At 43.6% G+C, this 24864-nt stretch overlaps 1 protein-coding gene across 2 annotated transcripts in view; it reads right to left on the minus strand.

Annotated features, from left to right (window-relative positions):
- Window positions 1-24864, minus strand: part of ARHGEF26 (Rho guanine nucleotide exchange factor 26) — a 120169-nt gene that overhangs the window by 20243 nt on the left and 75062 nt on the right. For both annotated transcript variants that reach the window (XM_037909179.2, XM_037909180.2), the window contains exon 12: window positions 8981-9190. In XM_037909179.2, coding sequence (XP_037765107.1) covers window positions 8981-9190 — 210 coding nt within the window. The remainder of the gene's footprint in view (window positions 1-8980; window positions 9191-24864) is intronic.

The raw sequence follows: 24864 nt of genomic DNA on the forward strand, positions 1-24864 counted from the left end.
GATAATTAAACACCACCATTTCCACCAAGCTGTTATAAGGCAGTTTTCATCCACCTAAAAGTAGACACATCTCAAAGTGTCTTACAAAGGTGGGAAAGGGTTATCCGCTCTTCACAGATGGGAAACTCTGACACAAAGGGGCGACTGACCAAGATCACATTACAAAGTCAGTAGCAGAGCAAACAAAACTCAGGTCTCATGACTGCCAATCTTGGGTTCTATCCGGTGGACCATGTGCCTCCATGAATCTATGGCCACACTAAGGATTTTGGAGAAGGCCAGCAAGATGGTTCTTTGGATCTCCTCTAACTCAAACTTAACTGTCTCATTTCTTATAGTAGGGTAATGATTTACGAGCAGCCACTGCCCTTCTCTGCTGCAGAATAAATGGAGCCCAGCTCCACCTATATATCTGCCAACACAGTTATATTTTCAGATTTACCCCTTGAAAAATGGTTGATTTGAAGGCTCCTAGGCCGTGCCCCCATCAGCCAGAAGGCTGTGCATAAATTCCAGTGAATTCTGCTTTCATCTCCAACCCAATTTTTAATCCAGAATAGGCAGTAATATCCATATTAACGTAAGTGCTCAAAATACCCATCACATATCTTTCCCCAAAGCATGGAGATCGATGTCTGCCAATGAAGTATAATTTTATTTATGCTCCTTTATTGAAAACACTAACTTCTCCATTTTTGTGTCATTTGACACTTTTCTTCTTCTCCCTTTCACCTCACTCACTCCATCCACCGCCATATTTTATTTTTTCCTCTTTTTAATATTCCCTTTTCTCTAATTTAATTCTATTTCATATTCACCCACATTCTGTCTTTAAACTGTCCAGGAAAACCTGAAGATCTCTGACAAAACACCATTCATGAACAACATTCAGATTGTGCCTAGATTTTACCTAAAGGCTTGTATACATTTAGTTCACAGCAGGCTGGGCGACTCAACCCCATACTAGCTTGCCTCATACTAACTTTCTGTGTGGAGCTTACTTTAATTTTCTCCCACTGCAAAGTGGGGTTGATCAAAGCACACTAACAAATTATTAGTGCACATTTGCAGGGTTCACATGGACAGTTAGTGCATGGCAGGCTAGTGCAGAGTAGATTCACACCTAAGCTTGTGGCAAAAAATGTTCATGTAGACAAGCCCTTAGATCAGTGGTTCTCAAACTTTTGTACTGGTGACCCCTTTCACACAGCAAGCTTCTCAGTACGACACCCCTTATTAATTAAAAAAACTTTAAAAAATATTTAACACTATTATAAATGCTGGAGGCAAAGCGGGGGCTTGGAGGTGGAGGCTGAGAGCTCACGACCCCCATGTAATAACCTCACGACCCCCTGAGGGGTCACAAGCCCCAGTTTGAGACCCCCTGCCTTAGATAGATGAAATATTTAACAGCTAACATTTGTATCCTCAGAATGACTCTACTGCTAAGATATGTAAGTCTTTTTTCATTTGCTAAAGTCACTGACTGACAGAGGCCAACTCACCACAGTTTACATCCGCAACAGCGTGGTGGGTTTGAGGTATGCTAGGTTAAAATTAATTTCACTTTTAGATCCTGTTTTGTGGCCAGAGAGGTTTGGCAAAAATCACTTACAACTTTTGAACAATGAGTTTGACATAAAGTAACCTCCTACACTTAATTGCTGGGTTATCATCACTAGAAGAATGCATGACCCATGGTTTAAAACATAACGGTATTTTCTGTTTCAATATGTATTTGACTCTTTCATGCTTCTGAAAGAAGAGACAGTGAGGTAGTGAAGTGTTTCATTTACCCAGAAGCAGACAGAGATATTACCTCTCATTAGGGTTTTCCCTTAATGTTCAAACTTTAGCCCTCCCCTAAGAGCAGGAGTAACAAACCACTTTGTCCTCAATCGTTCTTGAGGAAGTCTGATCGACATGATCAGCTGGAGAAATAACAACTGTTCAAAGACTGGTAAGATCAGGTAAATCGGGATTGTGATCTCGAGGAAGAGGCAGTAAAAATTAGTTTTAAGAGGCCAAACACCCTGCATAAAATTGTTTGCATGTACAATGGCCACCATCACCTAGCCAGATTTAGTTAATCTCTGTTGAACATATACACACTGGCACCTTTAAAAAGGACTTAAGGCTGCAGTCAGTGGAAAATTATCTGGGTAAGGTTGATGTTGAAAGTTGCAGGAGTGGAAATAAGGAAAACACTTTTCACTTTGAACTCTCATGAAAACTTTTTGTGAGCGATATTTCACCTGAGCCTTCGGTGACCATTCTGAAAGATTCTGCTTTGGTAAAGCTGCCAGAGGCAATGACTTATATTGCACCCTCTACAAGTCCTTGTTCACTGAATTGAACGTGGAATTTGGCATTTTGCCAACTTGTTGCAGAATTTCATGTTCTGGCCATGGAATCTGCTCTTTGGATGCAGCCAGGGACCTGGCATTTTGTTCTTTCTGCCCTGCTGGGATCTAGCTGCAGCTTCCTCTTTCTGTGCTGCTCTCGCCACAAGGGGAAGTCTCACTAGCCACACATTCTCCTGCCCTGTTGCCCACAGAAGGAGACAGAAAGCAGGACAACAGCTCTCCTGGCTTGTCAGGACTGCCCTTGCCTATTTTTAAAAGTGTGTGCTCTGGTGCAGGTGACAGTCTTGGGCTGAGCTGTAGGTGCTGAGCAGAGCTCAGCAGTCATCCTATACTCTAGTCATAGAACTCCACAGAACCTAACAGCCAGCAATTAATTATGCTAGTGCAAAACTGCAGATAGCTACATATTACCATTATCTCAAGTATGGAGAAGTTTGCATCTAAGTTCTCTTATACTGATGCAGGTTTCAGAGTAGCAGCCGTGTTAGTCCATACCCGCAAAAAGGAGTACTTGTGGCACCTTAGAGACTAACAAATCTATTTGAGCATAAGCTTTCGTGAGCTACAGCTCACTTCATCGGATGCCGATACTGCTGCAGAAATGGTCTCTAATGCACTCCACAGAGTTTTGTAGTGTACAGATGTCAAATAATATCCCAGGCTAACATTTCATATTGCTCTTTAAGTATGGGCTGTATCTTGACGTGGGTTGACATTATATAATTTGCATACACATTCAGAGCACGGGAGCATCCATATAGTTTCTTTGTCCTGTTCTAGTTTACCATGGCTCCAGTAAAGTTACTGATCTGACTAGTGAGACATAATTATATGAGCTTAATCAGCTCAAAGAACAGATATTCTGATTGGAAAAAGATAAAAAAACCCTACCTGTACAGAACCTGGAGTGGAATTCATTTGATACACATGAGAGAAATACACGAATTTCCCCAGGAGGCAAATTCAAGTGCCACTATAACTGCTCCCTTAACTGTTATGGGTAGAATTTTGCATATTCTTTGTTTTTATGCCATTTTGGTCCAACACATTATAAAACTATAATAAATAGTGACTCTAACACTTAAAAACCACAAGCAAATCACATACTGTGCATACTTTTAAAATCTTATATGAGCCAACAATATGCAGCTTACTTCTACTATAAGATGAACAGGTTAAGTTATTATATTTGACCAATACATTGTCTAGCAGAGTGGGTCTGGAATTGAAAATGCTGTTTCATTGAAACCAACATTTTTGGTGGGAAAGGGTCAGTTTAATCAGAGTCAGAGAGCAATAGCTGCATCCTATAATAGTCGATAGCCTAATGGTTAGGGCACTCACCTTGGATGTGGGAAAAGCAGGTTCAAGTTCCTGCTCTGCCTGATTCAGACTACTTGCTATTCTGGTGTGGGTCTCTCAATCTCTTCACAAAAAAACCTCAATGTAGAATGGGGAATTTTTGAAATCACAAATTTTTTCACAGGATGGTAAAACAGCTTCTGGCCCAGCCCTACTATCCAGTGCAGTTAGTGTAATGGCTTAGCCCTGGTCTACACTAGGGCTTTAGGTCGAATTTAGCAGCGTTAAATCGATGTAAACCTGCACCCGTCCACACGATGAAGCCCTTTATTTCGACTTAAAGGGCTCTTAAAATCGATTTCCTTACTCCACTCCTGACAAGTGGATTAGTGCTTAAATCGGCCTTGCCGGGTCGAATTTGGGGTACTGTGGACACAATTCGATGGTATTGGCCTCCGGGAGCTATCCCAGAGTGCTCCATTGTGACCGCTCTGGACAGCGGTCTCAACTCAGATGCACTGGCCAGGTAGACAGGAAAAGAACCGCGAACTTTTGAATCTCATTTCCTGTTTGGCCAGCGTGGCAAGCTGCAGGTGACCATGCAGAGCTCATCAGCAGAGGTGACCATGATGGAGTCCCAGAATCGCAAAAGAGCTCCAGCATGGATTGAACGGGAGGTACGGGATCTGATCGCTGTATGGGGAGAGGAATCCGTGCTATCAGAACTCCGTTCCAGTTTTCGAAATGCCAAAACCTTTGTCAAAATCTCCCAGGGCATGAAGGACAGAGGCCATAACAGTGACCCAAAGCAGTGCCGCGTGAAACTTAAGGAGCTGAGGCAAGCCTACCAGAAAACCAGAGAGGCGAACAGCCGCTCCGGGTCAGAGCCCCAAACATGCTGCTTCTATGATAAGCTGCATGCCATTTTAGGGGGTTCAGCCACCACTACCCCAGCCGTGTTGTTTGACTCCTTCAATGGAGATGGAGGCAACACGGAAGCAGGTTTTGGGGACGAAGAAGAAGATGATGATGATGAGGTTGTAGATAGCTCACAGCAAGCAAGCGGAGAAACCGGTTTTCCCGACATCCAGGAACTGTTTCTCACCCTGGACCTGGAGCCAGTAGCCCCCGAACCCACCCAAGGCTGCCTCCTGGACCCGGCAGGTAGAGAAGGGACCTCCGGTGAGTGTACCTTTTAAAATACTATACATGGTTTAAAAGCAAGCATATGAAAGGATTAATTTGCCCTGGCATTCGTGGCTCTCCTGGATGTACTCCCAAAGCCTTTGCAAAAGGTTTCTGGGGAGGGCAGCCTTATTCCGTCCACCAGGGTAGGACACTTTACCACTCCAGGCCAGTAACACGTACTCGGGAATCATTGTACAACAAAGCATTGCAGTGTATGTTTGCTGGCGTTCAAACAACATCCGTTCTTTATCTCTCTGTGTTATCCTCAGGAGAGTGAGATATCATTCATGGTCACCTGGTTGCAATAGGGTGCTTTTCTTCAGGGGACACTCAGAGGAGCCCATTCCTGCTGGGCTGTTTGCCTGTGGCTGAACAGAAATGTTCCCCGCTGTTAGCCACAGGGAGGGGGGAGGGTTGAGGGGGTAGCCACGTGGTGGGGGGAGGCAAAATGCGACCTTGTAATGAAAGCACATGTGCTATGTATGTAATGTTAACAGCAAGGTTTACCCTGAAAGAGTGTAGCCACTGTTTTATAAAATGTGTCTTTTTAAATACCGCTGTCCCTTTTTTTTCCCTCCACCAGCTGCATGTGTTTCAATGATCACAGGATCTTCTCCTTCCCAGAGGCTAGTGAAGATTAGAAGGGAAGATTCTCCTTCCCACACACTCGTGATGAAATGTTCTCTGAGCTCATGCTGTCCTCCCACACTGACAGAGCACAGACGAATGCGTGGAGGCAAATAATGTCAGAGTGCAGGAAAGCACAAAATGACCGGGAGGAGAGGTGGCGGGCTGAAGAGAGTAAGTGGTGGGCTGAAGAGAGGGCTGAAGCTCAAATGTGGCGGCAGCATGATGAGAGGAGGCAGGATTCAATGCTGAGGCTGCTGGAGGACCAAACCAGTATGCTCCAGTGTATGGTTGAACTGCAGCAAAGGCAGCTGGAGCACAGACTGCCACTACAGCCCCTGTGTAACCAACTGCCCTCCTCCCCAAGTTCCATAGCCTCCACACCCAGATGCCCAAGAACGCGGTGGGGGAGCCACCGGCCAACCAGCCACTCCGCCACAGAGGATTGCCCCCAAAAAAGAAGGCTGGCATTCAATAAATTTTAAAGTTGTAAACTGTTAAAGTGCTGTGTGGCATTTTCCTTCCCTCCTCCACCACCCCTCCTGGGCTACCTTGGTAGTCATCCACCTATTTGTGTGATGAATGAATAAAGAATGCATGAGTGTGAAGCAACAATGACTTTATTGCCACTGCAAGCGGTGATCGAAGGGAGGAGGGGAGGGTGGTTAGCTTACAGGGAAGTAGAGTGAACCAAGGGGCGGGGGTTTCATCAAGGAGAAACAAACAGAACTTTCACACCGTAGCCTGGCCAGTCATGAAACTGGTTTTCAAAGCTTCTCTGATGCGTACCGCGCCCTCCTGTGCTCTTCTAACCGCCCTGGTGTCTGGCTGCACGTAACCAGCAGCCAGGCGATTTGCCTCAACCCTCCCAACCTGCCATAAACGTCTCCCCCTTACTCTCACAGATATTGTGGAGCACACAGCAAGCAGTAATAACAGTGGGAATATTGGTTTCGCTGAGGTCTAAGCGAGTCAGTAAACTGCGCCAGCGCACCTTTAAACGTCCAAATGCACATTCTACCACCATTCTGCACTTGCTCAGCTTGTAGTTGAACAGTTCCTGACTACTGTCCAGGCTGCCTGTGTACGGCTTCATGAGCCATGGCATTAAGGGATAGGCTGGGTCCCCAAGGATAACTATAGGCATTTCAACATCCCCAACAGTTATTTTCTGATCTGGGAATAAAGTCCCTTCCTGCAGCTTTTGAAACAGACCAGAGTTCCTGAAGATGCGAGCGTCATGTACCTTTCCCGGCCATCCCACGTTGATGTTGGTGAAACGTCCCTTGTGATCCACCAGAGCTTGCAGCACTACTGAAAAGTACCCCTTGCGGTTTATGTACTCGCAGGCTTGGTGCTCTGGTGCCAAGATAGGGATATGGGTTCCGTCTATGGCCCCACCACAGTTAGGGAATCCCATTGCAGCAAAGCCATCAACTAGGACCTGCACATTTCCCAGGGTCACTACCCTTGATATCAGCAGATCTTTGATTGTGTAGGCTACTTGCATCACAGCAGCCCACACCGTAGATTTGCCCACTCCAAATTGATTCCCAACTGACCGGTAGCTGTCTGGCGTTGCAAGCTTCCACAGGGCTGTCGCCACTCGCTTCTCAACTGTGAGGGCTGCTCTCATCTTGGTATTCATGCGCTTCAGGGCAGGGGAAAGCAAGTCACGAAGTTCCATGAAAGTGCCCTTACGCATGCGAAAGTTTCGCAGCCACTGGGAATCGTCCCAGACCTGCAACACTATGCGGTCCCACCAGTCTGTGCTTGTTTCCCGAGCCCAGAATCGGCGTTCCACAGCATGAACCTGCCCCATTAGCACCCTGATGCATGCATTGGCAGGACCCATGCTTTCAGAGAAATCTGTGTCCATGTCCTGATCACTCACGCGACCGCGCTGACGTCGCCTCCTCACCCGGTATCGCTCTGCCAGGTTCTGGTGCTGCATATACTGCTGGATAATGCGTGTGGTGTTTAATGTGCTCCTAATTGCCAAAGTGAGCTGAGCGGCCTCCATGCTTGCCTTGGTATGGCGTCCGCACAGAAAAAAGGCGCGGAACGATTGTCTGCCGTTGCTCTGACGGAGGGAGGGGCGACTGACGACACAGCTTACAGGGTTGGCTTACAGGGAATTAAAATCAACAAAGGGGGTGGCTTTACATCAATGAGTATTTCAGGCAGGACTTCACGGAGGGTTCCAATAAGAAATGGTGCACCTAAGTAATTGTTCTTATTGGAACAAGCAGGTTGGTCTGGCCTCTGATTGATACATGGCTAGATTTACCTCGCTGCACCTTCTCTGTGAGTGACTGCAGTGTGACCTAGAAGAATGAGTCCCCTAGACGGGGGAGGGGAGGAAGCAAATGAGTACAAAACAAATCTGGTCTATTTCTTGTTTTGATCCACTCCATCTATCTTTTACATCTTTGGCTGGCAGCAGATGGTGCAGAAGGACTGCATGCCATCCACATCTCACGGCTGCTTGGCAGAGGATGGTGCAGTAAGACTGCTAGCCATCCTCATCTCTTGCCTGCCTGGCAGAAGATGGTACAATACGACTGCTAGCAATCCGTATCGCCTGCCTGCTCACCATAAGACGGTTCAATAGGACTGACTGCAGGACTAAAGAGAATGACCTGATCAAGTCACTCCAACTTTAGTCCCTGTGCACACGTCTGCCCAGGCGCTCCCGGTCGACGTGGCCAGGAGCACCTCGGACATGACGATGACGGCTACCAGTCGTACTGTACCGTCTGCTGCCACAAGGCAATGGGTTGATGCTGCCGTGTAGCAATGCAGTACCACGTCTGCCAGCACCCAGGAGACATACGGTGACGGTTACCTGAGCGGGCTCCATGCTTGCCGTGGTATGGCGTCTGCACAGGTAACTCAGGAAAAAAGGCGCGAAACGATTGTCTGCCCTTGCTTTCACAGAGGGAGGGAGGGAACGGGGGCCTGACGATATGTACCCAGAACCACCCGCGACAATGTTTTAGCTCCATCAGGCATTGGGATCTCAACCCAGAATTCCAATGGGTGGTGGAGACTACAGGAACTGTGGGATACCTACCCACAGTGCAACACTCCGGAAGTCAACTCTAGCCTCGGTACTGTGGAAGCACTCCGCCGAGTTAATGCACTTAATGCACTTAGAGCATTTTCTGTGGGGACACACACACTCGAATATATAAAACCGATTTCTAAAAAACCGAATTCTATAAATTCGACCTAATTTCATAGTGTAGACATACCCTTACACTGTCCAGAGAGATATCTGGATTTGGCAGCAGTTCCGTTTTGTTTTGTTACTTTGACCACTACAGTTTAGGCCTCTCATCAAGATGCTGTATGGGGACTCTGCTATGTTTTTTAGACTTGCTGAACAAAACAGAGTAGAATTGAAGAAGCTCCAGCACCTTAGATAAAAGAAAAATGCCTCAAATGGGAGGAGAGGGAAGGAGAGTTGGAGAAGTTTTTAGTTATCTACTTACTGAGTCTCGGTCCCCAGTAGCATCTCCACCTTCTCTCCTGCATGGTTGCTAAGGACAGTTAATCTGAAGAGGTGACTTGTAGAGCTCTGCCGCGAGTACAACATAGTGGAACTGTTCTTTACAGGTGAGGAATTCAGCTCCTCACTGTCACATTGTTCAACCAACAGCTGGTCCCTCAAGGAATAATCTGTGACATTGTAGCTCTCCTCACTGCAAAACAAGGAAAAAAACCTAACACTTTTGCTCAGAGTAAACAATTCTCCACTAAACGTGTCCAGAAGCAAATTCAGGAGTAGCACCCATTTCCAATGCTTTTCTATGGCACATAATTATTCCGACACTTTCAGTCCTTTAGCAAAAAAGTTTTTTTCAAAAATTTAAAAAGCATCTGCTTGTCAAAGATGCAGAAGAAATTAATCTTTGCGCTTTAAGGCACTTCAGTCAGCAGCACAGTTTACATGGCTTTGACACTCCTTGGGTGATGTAAGCTTACCTTACTCCATAGCAAATGGAGAATAATGTCTTCTGGTTTATTTTCTGTAACTCCTAAGCAATACCTGACATCCAAAAGCAACTCTGTTTTAGAATATAATTTACTAGAATGTTACACACTTTGTTGCTTCTGTAGGCTAAGCACACTACACACACCAGGGGCTCTTTGCCCCCCCCCCCGTATGCCACCCTACCATCTACTTCTATTTCAGGGACTCCTTGCAACCTCCACCCTCATGCCAGGGACCCTGTGCACCTCCCCTTCCCCCACACCGGGGGCTCTCTGTCCCCCCCATGGCCCCCATCGCCCATATAATTGTCCCTCATGCTTCCCCCAATTGCAGCTCTCTGGGTGCTCCTTCATACCCCTCTTTCCCTCCACACCAGGGTCCCCCATTGTTCCACCACCACGGGTTCTGTATTCTGCCCCCCATTCCCATCTTCTTTCCCCTGCCCACTCAGTATGCACCCGAGGCCCCCCACAGCAGGGCTCTCCATTCTCTCCCGCTGCCAGAGGTTTTGTTTCTGTTTACCCCCCATTTCTCCCATGGCCGTGTCCCCCATTTCTCCCTCAGCCATGCCAGGGGCTCTTTGAGCTTCCCCATTCCCTTCTTCCCCCATCATTCTTTTCCCCCCACCCCACTTTCTGGCTCGGAGAGAAGTCATTCAGAGTGTCAATATTTTTTTAACTGTATTAGGAGGCTGAGTAAAGCTAAGCTGAGCTGGAGGGTATTACGCTGGAAGATGTTAATTGTTGCCATCTTTGATCTACAGACAATTACAAAGGTGGCTGAAGTGCTGTGTGCGCTAACCAGATGCCTGGGGCACTGTGTACTCCTCATTACTCTCATTTGGTTTCCCTTTTTTTTTTTAAAATATATTTTCACTAAAATAGGGTTCTACCCAATGATTCCTAGGACAGTCCCTGAAATTTTGGACTTGATCAGATGCAACATTCAAAAGTTAGCACATTACAAAAACAAACAGAGAAATGCCACTGAATCCATTAAACAGAATATACTTTCCCCACTTCCATTTTTCAAGTTTCCAAAAGTACGAACGCCTACATTTATAATGGATTGTGCAATATAATAAACCTGTGTTTAAAAAGGAGGCAGAGAAAATGAAGCTTTTTTGTTAAGCTTCTTGTTAATCTGCATGTACAGGAGCTGGACCACAATCTATTTTTACAAAGTTTCAAAAATTGCTATATGGTCATAACGCCATTATGGCTTCAAGCGAATAGTTGATAACTGCTGTCACCTATTCTTCTCACCTTGTATTGGCCTTGCTGAAATATAGTATAGTAATGTATATCTTTTAGACACATGATCTCTTTTCCCATATGAGATAAATAAAAAGATACTATCTATTCTAGTGAATACAAAAAACAAGACCACTGTGCGTGCTCGATAACTGCACTAAAAGTATTCAAAGACACACTGACAAGAGGTAGAGCTCAAAAGCTCCACTTTACCTTACAATGCTTATTATGAGGTGGCTTTGGGGAAGAAGGTGGGCATGGATGTGTCATCTGAATTCTATAAAGATATGTATTTTAAGATACTACTTTTCTTTTTTTTAAAAAAAAAGTGATACTCTAAAACAATACAATGTGTGTACCTCCGTGCAGGCTCTGAAAGCAGCTGTTAACTGACAAACACTCTTTACACTGCTAAGCACATTCCTGACAAAAATAATCAGAGGATTCTGGTGTGAAAGAACTAATAAATTATGGCTACAAATAAATACACCACAGCTGTCAGCTAACCACACACATTGGGTAATAGACATTTGGAAACAGAAGAACTCAGGACCTCTTTTCAGTCGGGTAAGGATAGGTTACACCAGTTCAGACAGTGGTGGTGGTGAGGGGAGGTGCAGAGGGGAAAACAAACACGAGAAGATGCGACATTCCATATAGTAGAGGGTGGTGGAGCGTGCACGGGCGCACACGCACACACACACACACAGAAGCTGTTTGTTACAAACCAAGGAAGCAAATAAAATGAAGCACCATTAGCATCTGAAGCACTACTCTGAATCATATTCCAGGATTATTTGGACATGCAATAGCACTTTATATATACACTTCTGCATTACTTTTGTTTAGGGTTACTAAAAAATACGATTTTAAAAAATCTGTTACCCAAGCACCAAGACTTAAAAACTGACACTCCTTCTCCCTAAACAACTTATTCATTCTCCTAAATCTGAACTACTCTAGCTAATCAAAAAATCTCTCTTTGCCATGCCTTCAGCTGTTGCGTAAGAGAATGCCTGGTCAGGTCATCTTGTTACTTGAAGTTTCTGTGCGCTGTCAGTAAACAGTTACTTCAACCCCTCCCGGGCCCCAATCCATTAACATTTATCTGTGACAACAGGTGCCTGAACTGTGGAGTCTCCAGACATCAGAAACATGCCTAAGCACTCCACACTGTGAATCCAAGCTAGTTTCTTTTATATTTGTTGTTTTAGCCAACTTATTCATTCATGTCCAATTAGTGTAAAGAAATGCTAGAAAAGCCTTTCAAGGAGAAGTTCATCTTAATTACATTTCCAGTTCTTTAAATTGTTTACCTGCATTCAGCTACCAAAACATGAGTTAAGGAGCATTTGAAAGAATTTGCACCACTTACTTTGGAAACAGAAAAGGAGTACTTGTGGCACCTTAGAGACTAACCAATTTATTTGAGCATAAGCTTTCGTGAGCTACAGTTCTTTTTGCGAATACAGACTAACACGACTGTTACTCTGAAACCTGTCATTTGGAAACAGAATTGCTCAGCTAGAAAAAAGGCAAATTGAAAGCCTTTTTTCCTTGCATTGGATTGTGTGTGTGTGTGTGTGTGTGTGTGTGTGTGTTTCCCGTAATTGTCTTATATGTGATCGTAAATTCACCAGCTGTTCATCAAGATGAGATACTTTTTAAAGGCAGCTGATAACTACCTAGCTATCAGATTCAGTAAGGCTACTCTGGATTGTAAACTGTGACAAGGCCTCCACTACTAAAACCAGGCATGGTCATTTTTCAGATTTATTGCCCCCCAAGGGCTTGATGAAACAAAGAAAAATCCCAAATCTACTAATCTTCTGTACAGCAGCACAGAAAAAAAGGATCTCATGGTCAATATATTTCTCAATTGTTTTTGATTGTGCAGTAAGAAATTCTCCTTAGTTCAAACCAGTATAGTATTTATAGTTATACTAGCTATACTGGTATGGACTACTAATCCACGAATTAACCAGTCGCCAGGATCTGAACCGATTAGATACTAACCATCTAGCAATGAGATATGAATAGAAGACAATAATAATTCTACGTTTCACAGTAACTGCTCTGTTTAATTTCAGAATGTTTGCTTTATTCAGCTCCCCTTAAACAGATAATCCAACTGAACCATTGCTCTTTCAGAGACTGACTCGATGAAGTGAGCTGTAGCTCACGAAAGCTTATGCTCAAAGAAATTGGTTAGTCTCTAAGGTGCCACAAGTACTCCTTTTCTTTTTGCGAACACAGACTAACACGGCTGTTACTCTGAAATCTCTCTCTTCAGTGAGTCAAAATCCATACTAAAGCTTAGTCAAGTCATGGACTTCACTTATGGCCTATGGGGTACAATATGAGTTGCACGGCTCCACTGAGGTACAATCTATTCTGTAGGTCTTTCCTTATTGTCTGCAGTAGAGAGATAACAGAAGTGGATAGTGGTAATAGCTGAAGTCTGAAAAACAAACTGACTCAGGATAATAGGTGGATATATACAGAAAACTGAACACCTTTTAAGATGAATTCTATCTATTTCATAAGAATGCCCATAAATCCTTATCAATTCAACAGTATAATAGTAAATGAATCTATATTCATATGAAGAAATGCATTTTTAATCAACTTCAGAATATTTGCTACAATGGAACAGCGCAAAAGTCCATTCTGCCTCAAAGCATGAGCCCCTCCTGATGCTTTAGTACCCTGTGAAGCACTAGGACCATTCTTTTCTGCCCTACATAGCGAGCGGTTTATGACTGAAATTTGTGAATTAGTAGTCCCTGCCAGCGTAGTTTATGTAACTATGAATATTCTTCTTATTCACTCACTGGGATTGTTTACACACATATGTACTTTTGTTCTGCACAATCTCCAAACACTTATTTTATAACTTTGTGAGAGCAAATTTCTAAGAGATTTAGGAATTGAACAAAAGTCAGTTTGCATTATATTCTGGTGCCTCCAAAGAGTGTGTGTTTTGCCCCTACTGATGTTGGCAGATATACATCAATTCACAAGCACATGCACTGTCCAATAGAAGATGGGAGACTGAAGTCATTAATTGCCTGAAAATACCAAATGCAAGCCCTGACAAAAGTCGCATAACTATTTAGCACTAAAAAGATTAAACAGCAACTCAATCAACATCCTATTTTGCATTATCTAATATCTATGTTCATCTTTTTGAGATTACAGTAACGTTGATGCTTATTTCCAAGAAGTTCTTTCAAGCTTTCTTCTCTAGGCAGTAAATCACACAAAACAGACAAGAGTACAGCCCCAAGGTATAAGATTTTACATCGCACATGATCATATTATTGTACAACCATGCAAGATAAAATCAGCACCCGGTCAAATCAGAACATATGGTATATGCTTCTTCCCACACACAACTAGAGACTTTTCCCCTGTCAAGGTTCCTTCCCCACTCTGAACCCTAGGGTACGGATGTGGGGACCTGCATGAAAGACCCCCCCTAAGCTTATTCTTACCAGCTTTGGTGGTGGCAGCGTTTAACCTAAGCGTTACACAAAGAACAGGGGAAGTGCCCACTTGGAACCACCGCACCCCCCAAATATTCCCCCAACCACTACACCCCCTTTCCTGGGGAAGGCTTGATAAAAATCCTCACCAATTTGCATAGGTGAACACAGACCCAAACCCTTGGATCTTAAGAACAATGAAAAGCAATCAGGTTCTTAAAAGAAGAATTTTAATTAAAGTAAAAGAATCACCTCTGTAAAATCAGGATGGTAAATACCTCATAGGGTAATCAGATTCAAAACATAGAGAATCCCTCTAGGCAAAACCTTAAGTTACAAAAAGACACAAAAACAGGAATATACATTCCATTCAGCACAACTTATTTTATCAGCCATTTAAACAAAACAGAATCTAACGCATATTTAACTAGATTGCTTACTGACTTTTTACAGGAGTTCTGACCTGCATTCCTGCTCTGGTCCCGGCAAAAGCATCACACAGACAGAGAGAATCCTTTGTCCCCCCGCCCCTCAGCTTTGAAAGTATCTTGTCTCCTCATTGGTCATTTTGGTCAGGTGCCAGCAAGGTTATCTTAGCTTTTTAACCCTTTACAGGTGAAAGGGTTTTTCCTTTGGCCAGGAGGGATTTAAAGGCGTTTACCCTTCCCTTTATATTTATGACACCCCCTTTTTCTGATTTTTTTTTTAAGTAATGTCTCTGCTCAGCAGAACAAAGATTGAAGAGAGCTAGTTTAAGATTCATTTCAACTTCTGGAAAGCCACTTGTAATATGTCATTGACCAACAGCTCTGCTTTCCTTCTTTCTGCTTCTTGAATTCAACCAAAACATCCAATTTAGACACTGGCAAGGTTCAGAAGGCATCAAACTGCACAGAACCTCACTGCAAACTCAGATGTTTAAAAATACTTATTCCCTGTCCAAACAAAGTCACAGTGAATTCAGTGTGTGTTTTGTTATGGGACTGTGACATTGCACTCCATATGTTTTATGGAAATATGCTTATGAGTGTGAATATGATGTAACTGAAATATGCTTTATGCAAAAGGTCTCTTGTAAGGTATCATAACAAAGGTTATAAACTACTGAATACATTCCTCCTATTTGTATGCATGTATCTTTTTTATCTGAAGCTAGAAATATGAAATATAACTCTGAGATCCTATTGTAATTATGCAAACCGTGGGCCATTAATGGTGGTTTAGAATCTTGATGGCTCCCATTGACTAGGGCAATTAGTTGTAAATGGCTCTGTTTACATGCAAACCTTCCGGTGTATGTGTGGGCCAGCCCTGGAAGAATGGAGGCTGGGGTTTCACAGGACATGTGAACATGTCAATGATACTGGAATCCATCTTAAACCTGGTGCTTTTCCATTTAGAAGGAGGGGTGGGGACCCAGAGAGACAAAAGATTCCTGCCTTGTGCCAAAGCTATAAAAGGGGGTGGAACAGAACAAAGGAGACTTCCAGTCATGAGAACTCCCCTAGTTTCCACCTAAGATGTCTGCTGGAACTAACAAAGACCATACCAGGGGAAAGGACTGGGCCCAGACTAGGAAGGAGTCTAGTCTGTGAAAGAAGCTTATTGGAACATCGCTGAGGGGGAGATATTACCTGTAATCAGTTTCTTAATGTATTAGACTTACACATGCTTGTTTTTGCTTTATTTTGCTTGGTGACTTACTTTGTTCTGTCTGTTATTACTTGAAACCACTTGAATCATACTTTTTATACTTAATAAAATCACTTTTGTTTATTAACAAATCCAGAGTAAGCGATTAATACCTAGGGGAGCAAACAGCCGTGCATCTCTCTCTATCAGAGTTATAGAGGGCAGATAATTTATGAATTTACCCTGTATAAGCTTTATACAGAGTAAAACTGATTTATATGGGGTTTGGATCCCATTGGGAACTGGGTATCTGGTTGCTGGGGACAGGTAACCTGCTGAGCTGTTTTCAGTTAAGTTTGCAGCTTTGGGTGTGTGGACCAGACCTGGTCTGTGTTGCAGCAGACTAGCGTGTCTGGCTCCACAAGGCAGGATTCTGGAGTCCCAAGCTGCCAGGGAAAACGGGCTCAGAGGTAATTTCAGCACATCTGGTGACAGTCCCAAGGAGGTCTCTGTGACCGAACCCGTCACAAGGACTATGTCAATTATTTTAATATAATTAAATAAAAAACCTGATATCGTCTAGATAAGGTTCCTCTAAGCAGTGGCAGGACTCTGTGCCCTAAATCATATATCACCACTGTACAAACCAAAGTAAGCAGTACTATATAATACAGTAGGCAAGCCAACAAAGGCATCAACCTTGTTCTGGCTTATCTCTGTGTCCGTGTAATACTGTAAGCCAAAGAAATGCCAACCCAGTGAGTATGTTCTTGTAAGGATAACGGCCTTATATAGCACTCCATGGGTTTTCTTATGAATAATTGTTTTGGACAGATTCCATCACTTGGCATGGACTTTAACTTGGAGCTGCAGCACCTTCATTTGTTGTAACTAGCCAGATCTATAATCTGAACCAGCGGTTCTCAAACTGTGGGTTGGGACCCCAAAGTGGGTTTCAACTCCATTTTAATGGGGGTTGCCATGGCTGGTGTTAGACTTCTGGGGTCTGGGGCTGAAGCCTTAGCCTGAGCTCCACTGCCTGGGGCTGAAGCCCAAAGACTTCAGCCCTGGGCAGAGGAGGGGCTCAGGCTTCGGCTTCAGCCCTGGGTAGCAGGGCTCAGGTTACGGTCCCCCCTGGCTGGGGCTTCGGCTTTGGACCCCCGTCCTGCAGCGGTGTAATCGTTTTTGTTGTCAAAAGTGGGTCGTGGTGCAATGAAGTTTGAGAATCCCTGATCTGAAACATCATTCTAATGTGCTACTCTCTCCCTTCTACTTTATTTTGAAAATATGAATATGGTAAGTGCATTTATGAATTAGAAATAAAACAGTAACGGTGCAAGCAGTTTTTGTTTGGTCTGTCTACTGTACAGGTAAAAATGTATGTTATTTTACAGGACTGTAGGAAATCAAAGAGTTTTAATTTTTAATATTAAGTCTCAAGGTATTAAGAACAGAGTATACAACCAATGACGCATACGCCCTCAGACCTCAAAAGTGTATTTCCTCTCTTGCAAAAATATAGTTGTGGGGAGGGAAGTTAAATTACTTTGAGATATTTACACTCTACTGGAGGGCTGGACCTCCCTATTTTAATAGTACTCTATATCTGTATACTCTATAATATTATATAAAGTATAGCTGCTTAAAAAAACATTTGCATTATATCTTACTGCTGGCAATCTCTATAGGAAAATAGAGATTTTGATATTTTCAGTTCAAGCCAGATTCTTGATCTTGATAGTTTTACACTATCATAAAGGAATTCCTTCTGACTTACACTAGCGTAAACCGAATCAGTCAGATCCCAAATCTATTTTGTTCACAAGGAGTGAGAAACAGCTGCAATTGCCAGACAGAATGAAATTTCAGTTTTTGCACTAAAATTAACACACAAGAGTCTTCAGTCCCCACACACCCAGGAAGTTAATTTCCTGAGGAAGCAGCGTGTATTGCAAAGACAGACAGAGATAAGCACAGGTGCATTCTATTGGGATTGTCATACTGGTGCTCTGAATAATTAATATGATTCCACCCCTTAGGAAAAAAAAAACAAAAAAACCCCAACAACTCATACTCATCCCAAATCTCAAAATGCCACCTGCAACCAGGAAATAGCAGCTCTGACAGACAAACAAAATATGCAGATAATATGTAAAACTTCAAAGACTACACTATAGCAAGCAATTTTAATGATTTTTTTAAAAAACAAAGACCAATTTTGAGTTAGATTGTAATCTGCAAGTTAGTTTTCTAGGCACCAACTCAGCAACAATATAGGATTTCCCACAGTAAGCAAGCTCATACAAGATTGCAGAAGCATACTTTCATAGATATATGAGACAAAGAAGCCAGAACTATTGTGTTGCTAAACTGGACTTCCTTAAGATTTGAAGAACTCATTTTAATCCCCGAGATGGAATAATATTTTACAATATTGGAAGATTTCAGTAAATGTTAAAAAAAAAAATAAAATAAAATAAAAATAAAAAAATTAAGCGACATGCAGTTGAAGAGTTATGAGCAGCTTCCACTTTTCAGCAGGCAGGCAGTTAAATTATTAGATTTTGCAAGACCCCGTTATAATCCACCAAGAAGCCCAAAGTCCCCACCCCTGCCCCAGCTCTTCCTGCCCCCACCTCACCTCTTCCCACCCATTTTCATCCCCTCCCCCAAGCGTGCCCCATCCTCGCTCTTCCCCCTCCCCCAGCAGTGCCTCCTGCACGCCATGGAACAGCTGATCACTGTGGGTGGGAAGCACTGGGAGGGAGAGGGAGGAGTTGATTGGTGGAGCCACCAGCGGACAGGAGGCAAGGGGGGGAGGAGGGGAGCTGGCTGTTGATGAGTGCCCACTAATTTTTTTGCATGGTTCCTATGCAATAGCTATGCCCTGAGACCCCCCAGAAATCTCCAATAAAATCATGGGGGGTGGAATAAAAAAAAAAAAAAAGACAGACTTGACAATCCGGATAGTTCTAAGCTAAAAGTAGTTGTTATTGGGGCACTGGATAAGGTACACCACATGCTGGGATAGGCATGTGTGGAATCCAGGGATCTTGAAAGATGTGTTGTGGGGGGGTGTTGATCATTGCAGCAGTGGAGCTATGTCTGCAGGTTTTGCATCTGCTCTTCCGGCAGGATCTGGTACTGCTTTGAGAGTTGGTGTGTCCTGGTCTGTGGGGAGCTCGCTTCTTATGATAAGCTTGGAGAGATTGGGGAAGGGAAGTGTTTGAAGGTCAGAAGTGGGGGTCCAGGAAAGATTTATTTCCTGAATTAAATGCCCCAACAACTATGTGGGTAAAACCAGACAATTCTTCACTCTCAAATGTACTCACACAGGAAAATGATAAAAGACAAGAACACCCTATTACCTGTTGGCGAACGCTTATCACACAGCGATCACTTGACATCGGACCCATCAGTCCTCACCTTCAAAGGAAACCGGCACAACACTTTCAAAATATGAGCCTGGGATCTTAAATTCATTACTCTGCTCGACACTAAAAATCATGGACTGAACAGACACACTAGACCAGTGGTCTCCAACCTTTTTACGCAAAAGATCACTTTTTGAATTTCAGATCAACCCAGGATCTACTCTGCCCCTTTCCCGAGGCCCCACCCACTCCATTTCCCCGTCTCTCCACCGCTCACTGTCCCCCACCCTCACTCACTTTCAATGGGCTGGGGCAGGGGGTTTGTGTGTGTGGGGGGGGGGGTGCAGGCTCTGGGCTGAGGGGCAGGTGGTTGGAGTGTGGGAGGGAGCTCCGGGCTGAGCCTGGGACAGGAGGTTGGGGTGCAGGATTGAGGGGTGCAAGCTCTGGGAGGGAGTTTGGGTGCAGGAGGGAGCTCTGGGCTGGTGCAGGGTGTTGGGCTGTAGGAGAGGGTGAGGGGTGCAGGCTCTGGGAGTTTGGTGCAGGCGAAGGCTGTGGGCTGGACCAGGTGATTGGGGTGCAGGAAAGGGTGTGGGCTCTGGGAGGGAATTTGGATGAGGGTGCGGGCGCGAGGTGCAGGCTCCGGCCAGGAGGCGCTTACTACAGCTGGCTCCTGGTTGGCGGCACAGCGGGGCTCAGGCAGTTTGCCTGCCTGCCCTGGCCCCACACAGCCCCCAGAAGTGGCCGGCTGCAGGCACATCTCTGCAGCCCCTAGGGGGGACAGAGGCAGTCCATCTCCGTGCGCTGTCTGCGCCCACAGGCACTGCCCCAGTTCCTGGCCAATGGCAGTGCGGAGCTGGTGCTCGGGGCGGGGGCAGCGCATGGGGCCCCGTGTTCCCCCCGCCTAGGAGCCAGACCTGCTGCTGGCCACTTCTGGGGTGCAGTGTGGTGTCAGAACAGGTAGGAACTAGCCTTCCTTAGCTGGGCAGCACTGCCGACGGTACTTTTTAATGGCCCGGTTGGCGGTGCTGAACAGAGCCACCACGACCCAGTGCCTTACATTCCACGAGCCAGTACTGGGTCGTGACTCTCAGTTTGAAAACCACTGGAATAAAAGACTTTACCTCACCCTCCTGGCCTCTCCAGTATCCCGAGTCCAACACGGCCACAAATACACTATATAAGTTAAAAAAACAAAAAACAAACAAAAAAACAAAACAAAAAAAACTCCACAACCCTAGAAAACGTAAGATAAAAAATCCCAAATTATTCCTTCACTCTTTAAAATGGGTCTTTTAAAACCAATAAAATGTAAGTACCTCCTATTTTAGCTTACCACCATTAAGAATACTTGCAAGTTACACACTGAAATCTTCAGTATTTCATTACAAAAGTTGCTTCCTTTTGTTTGTGATGCGGTATCTAACTTGCCTCTTTAATTAGGAAACTAGGTTTTTCCTTTGGGGGGGGGGGCAATCTGGTACACAAACCCAGTTTTGCGAGCAGCTGCGAACAGGTAACATTCCGAAGTATTATTTGACCTTTGGGTGGTTTCCAATTTATGAAGTCCAGCTGCATTCCATTGCCAAGATTATCTCAGGAGTTGACAAGCCATGCAGCCGTTAAACAGACATGATTTTAGTGAGCTAAAAACATTTAATAACTCTATATCCTCACTAAAATAGAGGTATCCTTGCAGTTTGTGAGAAACCTTTTAATAATCTACAATATTGCAGTCTGAGGGTCTTTTTTGAATGGGTGAATAAAGAATGTCCGCTTCAACTATAGTTAAACATAGCATGAACTCACTACTTCTTGAGTAGAAAGGGAGGACCACAGCATGCCAGCTCAAATGCAGCCACTCCAGATTGAAAGCTGGAATCCTTAACCAGACCTTCTTGATCCCAGGACTGTGTGCATAGGAGCTATCCAATCCAGGTAGGTTCAAGAGGGAGCTCTGTTCTATCCTTAGCGGAATGCTGCTATGGCAAACACTTCCAGGCTTCAGTCAGAAGTTATAGGGCTGTTCCTACAGACAGTTCATTTTCTGAGCTCTCTGACTGGTTGGGAAAATGTAGGTTATAGAAACAACAAGGAGTCCGGTGGCACCTTAAAGACTAACAGATTTATGTGAGCATAAGCTTTCATAGGTAAAAACCCCACTTCTTCAGATGCATGGAGTGAAAATTACAGATGCAGACATAAATATATTGGCACAAGAAGAGAAGGGAGTTATACTGTGATAAATGGCAACATATGAAGAGTTCTCTGAACTTAGCAATTCCATAACAGTGCCTCGGGTCAAGTTCAGAATGGATATGTTTTATATACACAACTGTAGCAAGAGGAGAGGGGATGGCCCTGGAAGTTCAACCTGGGAGGAACACATAAAAGTAAGATTAATATTACCTAACAAAAATATATAGATTTCTATTGGGGTACCTTTCTTTTAAAGCAGCGCTGTCTGTATCTCAGGTGTCACATGTAAACCCTTGTATAGGTAGATTTAGCCTGCTTGAGGTATTTATGTGAGGTATTTACATTAAATACTTGGTTTCTGTAGAAATGAATATTCATTTTAAAAAACTGCTTGCTCTCATAGTTATGAAGAAAACCTTCAAGATGTGACCCAAGTACAGCCAATAAAGTGCTGTCCACCTGATACAAAAAGCCTGAAATAACGACTCAAGAGACAAAGGGTGTGAATTCCTCTGCCCCCTAGGATGTTTACATTTGAAGGGTAATTACTGGACTTTAATGTCAATGTGAACCATTTCATTAGCAATCATATTAGTAGATGTAATGGGGATAAGAATGAGTGTGAAGCACAGAGTACTAGAATTTGGTGTTGCTGCAGGAAGGAAAATGCAGAGGAAGAACAAGAAAAAAACAGGGAAGAAGGACGGGAAAGGTAGGAAACAAAGTAAAAATAGTGGTGGTAATTTTTCTCACTGAGCAATGATGAATACAACATATACTGAATACATACATAACAATAGCAGCTGAATACTTAAGCTGTTACTTAAGGGCCACTGTCTACCATTAAATCTTTGATATCAACGGGAGATCCGCCATGCATGGTGGTTAGTGACCGGCACTAAAGTTATGCCCCAGTCCATCAACCATAAAAGTGGGATTTGAGTCTCTCCAAGAGTCTGACACCCTGGATACATACAGTCTTCCATCATGCATTCAAGAGATAGAAATCAAAGTTTGTATTAAGAAGGCCAGAAAAGTTTACGTAAAAAGTCCATGTGTGATTTTTACATTAAAAATGCAGATATCGTCTACGTCCTGGAAGAGTCCACAGAAGCTGGAGAATAAACTGAATCAGGATCACAAGAAGCTGAATGCTAAACAATGGAGAAAGGATGGAATTTTTAGCCACTATTTAAAGCTCTGGGCCAGAAGGTAAAAAAAGATGCTGGATTCAGGCTATAACTTGCCAACTGTTAATTCCCCCCAGCAAGGAGGGATGTGGAAGACAGTGACTCAGTTGAGGTAAAAACAGCGGAGCCCAGGCCTCTCACACTTTTGAAGGAACAGTGAAGAGTGAAGCAGTGGAAGAGCCACTCAAGCAGGTTCCCTCAACCAACCTTGTGGATTTAATCATTAGAAATCCATTTGGTGTTAATGCTCTGTGGCCCAATGGAACCATGCTGCCAGCAGGCCAGCTGCACAAAAGCACAGGGACTCACTGGGTGTCTCCTGTGATCTGCTAGCTTCAAGGGCCAGGCTGTTCCGCAGCAGACGCTACAGTGCCCTAACCCCTCAAAGAACAAGCATGCTGAAGCAACTCTGAGTTTCCTGCTTCTTTGTGATACACAGAAAAGTAAATGGGGCCCTAAGCGATCCCCAAAAGCGCATTTAATATACTTATGCATGATTGGGCTGCAAAGCAGCATGATGTTTAAAGCATAAGCCTCTAAAATATTTCAGAGTTCCATGGGATTTGGCCATATGATGCCCATTAAAGCAAGGGGAATTGGGTTGCTAAATCCCATTCAACTATTTGAGAACATAAAAGGTAGGCCATTAAGTCTTACCATTACAAATGCAGGATGAGCTCAAACTAGGGGCTGTGGATGGATCTGACGAGGAAAGCACTGTAGGAATGAAAGCCTAAAACCTGATGCGGAGCATGCCTACATGTACAGTATCATGAGGTTTCTTGACCTTTATCATCTTATAGCTAAATCTCACTGAACAAATGCTTTTCTGGAGTGCTTGCTCACTGTAATACACAAATGCAGTTCTTTTAATTATACTTCTGGTAGGTAAAACTTTTGTAACAAAGTCTTTGTATCAAGATTTGAGGATTTCAGTAACTCAGCCAGAGGTTAGGGGTCTATTACAGGAGAGGGTGGGTGAGAGTCTGTGGCCTGCAATATGCAGGAGGTCAGACTAGATGATCACGCTGGCCCCTTTTGTCCTTAAAGTCTGAGTCTAAACGTAAGTACTGCTCTACATGCTGCACGTTGTTGGACCAACACTGCTTACCAGTTATCTGTGGGACTACTCTGACATACACCATCAATCCTGGCCTTTAAAGAATTTGGACTTAATCACTCCTCATTGTGCTAACTGAGCTCTACAAATATGGTTAATGACTTGGACAGGGCAAGTGAAAATAAGCTTCAGGATACAGAAAGAAAACTCATTTTGTACAATTTCAAGCAGCCGAATGATTAGGACTTATAATGCAGGGGTGCAACAAAGTGATTTTTATGGCAGCAGTGAAAAAAGCATGTGAAACCCAAATGTGCAAATGTAAACACATAGTGTCTTAAACTTGAATATCACCTTCAAAATATCCCTGGTTAAAAACTAGAAGAACTGTACCAATGGTGTTAGTACAGTCATTAAATTATTTAATGTTATAACATGTGCAGAAGCCAGTTCAAATTTAACTTTGAAAAACTGCATGGGAATGGATTTTTTTTGCACAGCTAAGGTGCAATGGATCACATAAAAGAATGTAATTATTAAGTTTGTCTGCATTTGTGCAGTACATATTTTGTGATCAGAATGACTGTGGTAGGATCACAGGAATCAATACTTTTCAACTTCATGTGTTTATTTAGAAAGATCTTGGTACAGTGAATATATAAACTCCATAATTAAGATCAAGTTTTATTTATTGTAACTTATAGGGTCCACTAGGATCTCACAGATTCCAACAGCTGGAAGATGTTATAAATCAAAAGAGCCAGAGTTTGGAAAGAACACATTATTACAAAAAATTATCTTAGAAGCTGGGTAACCAAGCTATTCCACAGGAAACCAATAAACAATGTAACACAGATAATAGACTTTTTCATTGTTTTCCAATTCAGAAGTTTACTTAGCTACCAGCAGAATAAAATTGTAACTCTAATCCCCTGAGAACAGAAAGAAACACACTGTTTAAAGATGCGTGATACAAATCTTTGATGCGCTGCTAATGTTTCAAAAAGGGGCTCCCATAAAAGTGTTCCCTGTAGCCTGTGATAAACCCTGTGTCCCAGTGGTGTGCGTACTACAGTGAACAGGCTGTGGAGAAATCTATTCACTTGAATATAACCAAGAACTAAGGCAGCAAATAAATCATGCCGTACTTTGCTGGAAGTGTTCACATTTTGTTTCTGAAAAATGCAT

The sequence above is a fragment of the Chelonia mydas genome, chromosome 9 (genome assembly GCF_015237465.2).
Source record: "Chelonia mydas isolate rCheMyd1 chromosome 9, rCheMyd1.pri.v2, whole genome shotgun sequence".
In the NCBI taxonomy this organism is placed as follows: domain Eukaryota; kingdom Metazoa; phylum Chordata; order Testudines; family Cheloniidae; genus Chelonia; species Chelonia mydas.